This window comes from Lolium perenne, chromosome 7 (assembly GCF_019359855.2).
Source record: "Lolium perenne isolate Kyuss_39 chromosome 7, Kyuss_2.0, whole genome shotgun sequence".
In the NCBI taxonomy this organism is placed as follows: Eukaryota; Viridiplantae; Streptophyta; class Magnoliopsida; order Poales; family Poaceae; genus Lolium; species Lolium perenne.
The window spans coordinates 220,500,415-220,510,294 of NC_067250.2; the positions used below are offsets into that span (position 1 = coordinate 220,500,415).

General features: G+C 43.6%; 1 protein-coding gene across 1 annotated transcript; it reads left to right on the forward strand.

Annotated features, from left to right (window-relative positions):
* Positions 1–1,613: 1,613 nt before the first annotated feature.
* LOC127315392 (ACT domain-containing protein ACR5-like) lies at positions 1,614–3,649 on the forward strand. The gene is made up of 3 exons (XM_051345885.1): positions 1,614–1,694; positions 2,844–3,429; positions 3,636–3,649. The coding sequence occupies exons 1-3, from the start codon at positions 1,614–1,616 to the stop codon at positions 3,647–3,649; spliced, it is 681 nt and encodes a 226-aa protein (XP_051201845.1).
* The last annotated feature ends 6,231 nt before the right edge of the window (positions 3,650–9,880 follow it).

Here is a 9,880-nt window from a genome sequence, read left to right on the forward strand (position 1 = left end):
TCAAGAACCTACCATAAGCTGGAACCAAATTCTCATTGTTGCTTTGCTTGAAAGTCATAATATCAAACCTACGCTTATATATTTTCTTTTGCGGGAAATAATATTGCAGAAAAGCATCGGAGATACATTTGTATGATTTGAAGTAACCCGCAGGTTTTGAGCATAACCAATCTTTAGCTTTTACTTTCAACAAGAATGGGAACAATTTTACTTTCAGTTCATCATCCGTCCATGCATCCAACTTCACCGTAGAGCACAACATAGTAAGGTTGTCAATATGCTTTTATGGAACCTTCTCTGGATCTCCTGCAAAAGCCTCCCACTCAAGGATCTCTATTAGTCTAACATTAATTTCATATGCTCCTTTTGGTTGAGGGGGCATATGCTTGAATGGAAAATTGATATAAAGGTATCCATGGTAAAAGTTATAAGTAAATCTGAGAACAAAAAAAAAGTTAAAAACAATAACAGTAAGATAAATAACAACAAATGAAAATAAACTATGTGTGAGTGGGAATGTAATAACTAAGCGCTTCCTCCCAGCAACGGCGCTAGAAAATAAGTTGATAACCTGTTTTTAACAACGTTATTTTAGTGTTTTTACGGGAAGTATTTCCCCAAGAAATATTGTCCCACGGAAGAGCTTTGCTTCGAACCTCTGAAACCACTATTTTCCGCAACTACGTTGTCACAAGACGCAACCACATTTCACACCCAAACCATGGGTTGGAAATAGCCTATTCTATAAGTTGCAATGGGTTCGATGTAATTAAGGAGATGGTTTAAAGTAAAAACTACTAAGAACAAAAGTGAAATAAAGTAAAGTAAAACTGAAAGTAACGAAAAAGGAGTTGTAGTTGTAGCATTGAATAAAATGAAAGGTGGTTTCTATGGTACCAAAACCGAAAAATGGTTATAGCAAAAAAAATCACATGATACAAATCCACATAAGTGTATGGTGCAAACCTGCAGAACGATTGTAGCAAAAAAATATTCATGTGATGCAAATCCGTAAAACTTGTGGTGCAAAAACACAAAAAGGTTACGGCAAAAAAAAAAAAATTAACCACCTAACGGCTGGTGACGGTAACCTAGCTTGTAGCTCAGGAAACTGCCTTTTCTAGCACCCATGACGAAGATCGGTAGCAACCACGAAAGGTTTTTGTAATATTGGCCGTGACAAGAGTGTTGTAGCATCAGCGGTGCCTTCCATGATCTCGAGCTCCACCATCATCGGCGAGATCTTGACTTACGTCCTCGCGGGCAGAGCACCCGTGTTCCCAACGCTCGATGGCGTTAAGGACGTGGCAGTGGAGGCCCTTTTGGTGCTCCATGAGTCGATGCAGCATACTACGTGGGAGCATCTCTGGAGGACGGCCAGGGGCTTGCAACACCACCACTTTGGGGGGTGGTCGGCAATGCTCCGTGGGGCACGACCAGCAACCAGGTCACACTGGCTGCATGAGGAGGAGGTCGGGGGAGGTGGCGGTCACGTGTAGGGGAGGTGGAGCTCGGTGTGGTCAGCGACGAGGGTACGGGAGCTGCGGGGGAGGTGGCCGGTGATGAGGGCACGTCAAGCGCGACACCGAGATCAGTGGTGGCGGCAACCGACCATGCTGGGGACTACCAACGAGCTGGGGGCTACCAACGAGCTGGGGGAGCAGCTGCTGAGCCACGTGAGCGATGCAGACCGAGTCAGACGGATGAGATTTTCTTTTCTCTTGGACAATTGGTTGGTGGGGCCTGAGAAAGGTATGTCCTCACGCATGTAGGATAAAGAGTGTCGGATGCTCGTGCATCCGGAGGTTGCGAGTGAGCGTAGCCTCCAGGAAAAGAACGTCATTTTCCTCATTTTATTATAGGCGACACAAAAATAACAAAATATGATTATTTTTAGAGATTTTAAAATGTGATACTCGGATCTACATTTAGTTTGACTTTTTGATTTTTTTAAATAAGGAGGATCAGTGATGCCCATGTGCATCAAATCTCAAGGAAAAGTATTAAAAAAAAAAGCAATCGGGTGCAATATAAGGGCGAGAAAAATCATGATCGTTCATGCATTTCCCTAGAAAACCTGTTTGTGTATCACCTCATGGGACCGACAAGATCATAAGACTTCAATTCGATTGGCTCGAAACTTCATTGTAACGATGGCAGCTTAAAGACCCGATCTACTAGATCCCACACACACCCTCCCCATGAAACTAAAAAGTTCATTAAGTCCGGCCGCATATGTGTGTGTGCATCGGTGCAGTTGCGGAGGGACCAATAATTCCTGAGTTTGGGCGGACCGTGTGCTAAGTAAAAACTCTAAGGACATGTTTGATTAAGAAAGACGAATGAATAATATGTCATGCCATATAAAATTCTATGAAAATAAAAAACACACAAAAATTTGTTGTAAAAGTCGTTTGATTGCATGCAGGAAAAATTCTATAGACACGTATGAAATTTTTCCAAGAGGTCTAACCTCTTAGAAATCATACGGAATTGTAGTGTAGTAAAACAATCCATAGAAATTTTGTAGGGTTCAATTATTTAAATCAAACGCCCTTTGCAAATCCCTTGAATCAAACAAGCAATAAAATTGCATTTGGAGGAGAACTAACATGTGGTTGGATATGTGGTTGGATGGTTAGGAGTCAGGTTGCAAGCGGGGCGGGTTGCGGCTGACCGCTACAAAGCATCGCGGGACAACGACCTATGTGCGGACCCTCGCGGTTTGCCGCAACAAACCGCTAGAATTACAGCGGATAATGCGGCAGGAGTGCGGCGGCCGCATCATCCCGCAAACGCTTCTTTTCCGTTGGCTAGCTAGCTGTATACTGGAACGTTTTCAGCTCGCATGTGGGGGGAAAGAAAAGAAAAGAAAGCACGGCGTGCTGATGGAGGCGGAGGACGCCCTCTCCGACCACGGCGTCTGCGTCCGGAAGCGCTACGTCTCCTCCGACAACGACCGTTGGACATCCTCCACGTCGCCGACGCCGCGGGCCGCAAGGTCGACGAGCCGACAGGCTGCTCGCACGCCTCGAGTCCGCTCTCTCCGCCGCCGCCTCGGCCACCAACGCGTTGCCGAGGGCGTGCGACCCGCCGGCCAAGGAGAGGAGGCTCTGCGTGCTCGAGCTCGTCGGGGCGACCGCCCGGGCCTCCTATCCGAGGTATTCGCCCTGCACCACCTGCGCTGCGGCACCATTGACGCCAGGATGTGGACGCACGGTGGCCGCGTCGCCGCGCTAGTCTGCGTCCGCGAAGAGGACACTGGCGCGTCCATCCACGAGCCGGTCCGGATCAGGCGCATGGAGTCCCGCCTCCGGCACGTCCTCCGCGGTGGCGCGCGCGGCGCCAGGACGATCTTGGTTGACGCGGCGACGGTGGGCAACCTGGACCGGCGGTTTCACCAGCTGCTGAACGGGGACGGGGAGGCCGGTAGGTGCGCTCATGTGGAGGGGCCTAGGGGTGAGGGAAGAGGAGGTCGGGGCATCAACGAGGAGGGAGGCAGCGACGTCGGTAACAAAGGGAGGCGGCGGCGGCGACGACCGGATCAACGAGGCGTCGGTCTTTTCGGAAACGCTCGATCTCCTTGGTCAATCTGTCTTTTGTTGGACTGTGTGGCTTTGCGGGATGGCTTGCAGATAACGCGGCCTGACCGCTTCGGCCCGCTCGAACGACACGGTCAGCCTAGCGGCGCCGCACGGGCCATTTTTGCGGGGCGGCGTAGCGGCAAAGCGGTACATCCCGCACCGCTTGCAACCTTAGTTAGGAGGACGCAGGCATCCCCAAGGTTTAACACTTTGATGTCTCATAAAAGATGGACTATTCTTTCAGCCCGTCGACACCGAGGCACCTATGGTGGCTTCTTCAATTTCTAGACCCGCCGGATCAGTTTCTTCGACCCAGTCTCAGAGGTGCTCATAGGGGTGAGTATATATGTGTAGTGAGCATCTGTGTTTGTACTGTGTTTCTCAAAAAACTTGCACTCAGACTTTTGAATGCGTTTATGCGCCTCTGACCATTGTCAGCAGCGTGAATCGCCACACAGTAAAGGGTGCCCGGTTCGGAAGGTGAGTTACTCCTGGTGCTAGATCTGACGACTAACCGGCGGATCCAAAGAATGCAACTTGCGGCAACATGGAGCCACCGTGTTTGTCACGCTCGTCGCACTTCTACTTCCGCTTGCTCGCTTTGTGGTGCCGACCCTGCTCGTCTGTGTTGTTGTTCATGTCGTCGTGGTGTCTGCAACTCCGTGAGTGTGAGATCGTGAATGTCGGGACAACGGGCCCAAAAGGTGGACTGCGTGTTCGGCTCTCCGGTGAGCGACGTGGTGGTAGTGGTGGCTCTTCTCCTTGGCCATGTTGGTGTCAAGGAGAAGTCGGCATGGAATTCCAGAGTTAGCAATGCTTCGGCATTGGTGGCACCTGGATTACATTTTGGAGGCATGCTTTCGTGGTAGTGGGTTGTCGGTGGTACCGTGGTGTTTGGTGTAGAGAAGGGCGTTGATGTGGTTATCTCCCATGCACTAGTTTTCTGGGTGACAACCCTTGACCGTTTCGGTCACTACGACGGTGGCATCTAGCATTGTTACCCTTCTAGGGCGTCTACATGAAGCTCCAGTTCCTCTGAGTCTCGACATGCTGGCATCGGTGGACATGCTTGGATCCTATCTCGATGCACTTCGGTCCCAGCATACATGGGGCGTTCTCGGTGGCTTCCTAACATACACATGTGAATTAGTTGTCACCGGTCCTGGTACTCAATATCTGCTGGCGGGATTGGCCCTCCACTGACCGAAGCGAGAGTGCATGCGTCTGTTTCCGATGATAGCTTGGTTAGTGTGGGGCGATGATGTCTGGATATTTGGGAAAGTTGAGAGTACTATCCTTGGATGCGGTAATGGCTAGGGCGCCAGATCTAGGCAGTGCAATCCGACATTTATTGACCGTCTGGTAGACCCTGCCAGATGCAACTTGCGGGCAGCACCGAGGCGTTGTACCGGTCATGCTCGTTGCACTTCTACTTCCGCTTGATGGATTGATCGCGTCAACCTTCCTCTTCTTTGTTGTTGGTCATATTGTCATGGTGTCTACCGTTCTGTGGGTGTGAGATCATGGATGCCGAGGCAGCAGCCTCGGAAGCTAGATTACGCATTCGGTTTTTCGGTGAGCAACGTGGCAGTGCTGGTAGCTCTTCTCATTGGCCACGTTGGGGTGGCAAGGAGCGGGCGGTAGGGGATAATTCTGTTGGGGATGCTTCGGCTGTGGCAACGCTTAGATGCATCTTGGAGGTCTGGTTTGGTGGCACCGGGCGGTCTGTAGTATCATGGTGTGGTGCGGAGGTAATTTCGGGTGAAAGCCAAGCGCTCTGGAGTCAACGGTGGCGATGAGTGTGGGTATCATGACCCCCTAGGGAATCTATGTTGTTATCTCCCCTTCACTAGGGCTCCATATGAAAACCCTTGACATTTTGGTCTCGACGACGACGCCTCCAGCCATTGTTACACGTAAAATTTATGCATGAACTTTGGTGTTTATTATGTTAAAATCTCTAAATATTTGGAAAATTTATTATATTTATTAGGAATAACTTACTAATAGTAGGAAAAGTATAAAAAATTGATTTACACTTTTTTGTGTAGTATTATAATAAAATCACAAAAGGGTCCCTGTTGTAGTGAAATTTTGAGTTTCCCGAAATATGTCCTTGTAGAACTATTTTCAAAGATGACCATGAACTGAACCGGGGACGTCAAATAGGAATAATATAATATGAAAGTTGTTGGAAATTTTTATTTGAGAATTTTGGTATATATTGATCTTAAAAATCATACTTTTTTATGCGACTAGCAACCTAGGCGCACTGAAGAGTTCAGAAGCAGTTTCGGGATTCCGGAATTTGGTGACATAATTTATTCCAGCACTCATCATATGTGATGCATTTGACCATATATCGATTTCTTCGAGTTGTGAGGATAGAGATGGGCCCTAGGAAGATTCTAGAAGTTCCCAAGAGCTCTTAGATCAAAGGGGTTTAGATTTCGTGGCCAAGGTTAACTCTCTAACACTATATATTGATGGGGAACACTAATTTTTTTGATTCCCCAACCATTGTTCACAGTCACCAAGGGAGGAGAGGCATCTCCACACCATCACCAAGTCAAAGTAATAAGGGGACCAAGAAGCCGTCGCCCATCACCTGCGCCAAGCTACCGCCATAATCACCGCTAGGATACTTATCTTCATCAACCACTTCACCAAATCCTTCACTCCTCTCTCCTTCATGAGGAGGAGTTTCACCCCCTTGTATTTGAGGTTTATGGTAATACATTGATTCAATATCTCTATTTATTATCATTATCTAATCCATATGAGTTGGCCAACATGATTATGAATCTATAGATGTAATTACTATGATGGATATTTAATGACATTGGCACTTCAATGCAGAGTGTTGCGTCAGCGAAGTATTTTCCCCATAAGGGTGACTCAATTTTAAGTATGACTTAAGCACCTTAGAAAATTAAGCCAATTTACGTAAAAATATAGGATAAAAGTTGCAGCTACGGTATTAAGGAAAAAAATTCGGAGCTACAAGTAAGGAGAAAAAATTCGTGCACTAAAAAGTGCATCACAGAAATCAGCAACTCCATATTATGTTTGCAACTTTAAACATCCAAATGGGTAAAAACTTGATACTTTATTTAAACCCCAGAGAGTAAACTAAAATAAAACTAACATTCTAAAGCAAGCATGCAAAAAACAAAAAATATAAATAAAAACATCTCGGGTTGTCTCCCGTAAAGCTTTCTTTATAGCCATATAGCTAGGCTTACTTACTTGATTCAAGTGACATGGAATTTTTGTGGTAGCATAACTTCTACCTCCCTTTTCCTTGGAAATTGTTCCATATACTTCTTATGAGGGAACTGAAGCTTAACATTCCCTTCTTTCGAATCAATGGTAGACCTTGTTGTTCTCAGAAAAGGTCTTCTAAGGATAATAGGACTAGATGAATTTCTCCTCATGTCGATAACAATGAAATCAACAGATATATATGTCATATTTAATTCAACCGTAACATCTTTTACTTTTCCTATTTCCTTTTTGGTTGAATCATCAGCAAGTAATAAATAAACAGAGCATTTTTCCACATTTTTAAGGTTGAGTAATTCATACAGCTCTTTTGAGATAACATAAACACTAGATCCAAGATCAAGAATAGCATGGTGTGTTTCTTTGTCAATAGATATAAAATCTTGGGAATCCACACATCCCAAAGATTAGGTGGTATCATGGCCTCATTATTATACCTCTTAATCTTTTCTTTAATAACATAGTTGGCAATATAAGAACCAAAACCAGCTTGATTAACGTTGATAGTGGAATCTGTAGCAAAATTTTCTAGTATAGAAATTAATTCATTCAAGCTACATTTATCAAGATCCAAGAGTGGTTCCCTAGCTTCAGTAAGCATTTTAACTTCTTCAATATGTTTATCATTAGCAAGCATAAGAGTTTCTTTTTCATCCATAGCATTCAAAGTTCCCCAAGATCTATCTATAACTTCTGCACATATTTAATTGTTTCTTCATGGCTCTTTTGTTGCAAGATATTTACTAAAGAGATAACTTCTTGTGTTAAGATCTCAACTTTATCAATCGAAACATCTTGCCTTTCAAATTTTGCTATGAGTTTGTTATTCAACTCTTTTTGTGAAGCAATACAAGATCTAATGGTGTTTTCTAATTCATTAGAATTATTACCACTAGCATATTTGTTGGGCACATAAGGGGGGCGGCCATAGCTATTGTTGTAATTATTATTCACATACCCATTGTTGCCAAAATTCCTTATAAATTAGCATCCACATTTTCATTGTTGTTTCCAACTAGATCTTGTAAAGGGACATTATCATTATTCTGTTTAGCTATGTATGCAAGGATGGCATCAATTTTATTAGATAAAAGATTTTCTTATTCAATTGAATGCACTTTCTTTGTGGGAATAGGTGCTCTTTCAGTATGCCATTGACTATGATTATGCAACATGCTTTCTAATATATATGGCTTTAGCTTCAGGATATTATGTTTAACCCATTATATCATGCTTCTAGATATTATGTTTAACCCACTATAGAAAGGGTGTAGGATAATCCATTCATTAACTCCATGTGATGGGCAAGTTCTAAGCATGTTTTTAATTCTTTCCCACGCTGTTTCTACATGTTCATTATTATTTTGTCTAAAAGATAATATGCTATTTCTATTATGTAGGATTTTAACAGGTGGATAATACTTCTTAATGAAAGCCTCTTAAGATCATCTCAAGAATTAATACTAGCAGTAGGTAATGACAATAACCATACTTTGGCTTTTCCTGTAAGAGAAAATGAGAATAATTTCAGCTTAACAATATTTTTTTCCACATTTTTAAATATTTGCATATCACAAATTTTGCAGAAATCATGTAAATGCATAGATGCATCTTCAGTAGAACTACCGCCAAATTGTTCCCTAGTTATAAGATTTAATAACCTAGGACTTACTTCAAAGCTTTTAGCAATTACCTCAGGTGTAGTAATAGGTTTAGCAATAAAATGATCATTAGAAGTGTTTGTGTAGTCACACAATTTAGTATTTCTTTCCCCCATGATTTTTAGAAAATAGTTGCTACTACTTTTTATGTGTTTTTCAAAAAAAAAATAAGAAAGAGAACTAACCAGCAAAAACTAAAAGCAAGCGAACAAAGACTAAAAACAATACAAATTAAATACAATGCAAAATCTAAAAGAGATAGGAGAGCTCACAGTGATGTTACCTCCCAAGCTTGGGTGAGAAACGGCGCCACAAAATCGACTAGACCAGTTTCGATTTGTTTACCTGTATCCATCGCGTTGCTTGCTACCGAAGATGTCGACGATGTTGAGCATCCCATCGAGATCAGCTCCTTGACGCCTCTAATCCGCACAGTCGGCGCCAATTGACAAGGTATCGACTTGTCAATGCCTACGGATTGTAGACTAGGATTTTTGCAAGAAATAGAGGGCAAGTAGATCTCGAAGGTTCAACCGGAAAAGTACTCGACTGCTAGAAAACTAGGGTTGTGTTGACAATAAAATCGATCATCTCTTTCTCCCTCGACTGCCCTTATATAGGAGGCGGAGCCGAGGGTTTCGTGATGTACAAGTTACAAAGTCCGGGAGACTCTTTGAGTTCGTCCTGTAATAGTTACAAGTCATTATTCCTATTACAACTCTATCTTTCCAAACTATCTCTTAATTGGGCTTCCGGGCTTCATAAACATCGGGTCGTGGGCCTTCAGTAAACCCCGGGTACCATCTTCGGCAGGACCATTGGGGATGCCTATGTCACTTGGAGCTTCTCGCGCAGCAACCACTCTAATGCAACTCTTTTCTGTTCCCCGGCAACGGCACCAGAAAATGTCTTGATGACGTTGGGACTCCAAGTGCAGAGTATTGCATCAGCGAAGTATTTCCCCCCACAGGGGTAACTCGAGGGTTTATATCGAACTCTCGGGGAACTAGATGAAATATTATACTCTTCTCTCTTCTTCAAGAAATCCTGCAAGTAAAATAAATGTCTTGTGTCCCCAACTCCACCGTTGGTTGTCAAGCACAAGGTTTCGCGTAAGTAAATAGCACAAGTAGTAATAAAACAAGTAGTAAAATAAACTAGACAAAGCAAGTAAGTAAAAACTGCAAAGGGCTTGATTGTTTTTGGTGTATTGGATGCAAATAAGAAAGATACATATTTTTGTATTTTCGGAATAAAATAGTGCAGCAAATAGAAAACAATATAAATGCAATATAAATGTGTTTCTTATGATAAAAAGGTGGAATGTGGTTCATAGGCTCAATTGACTAC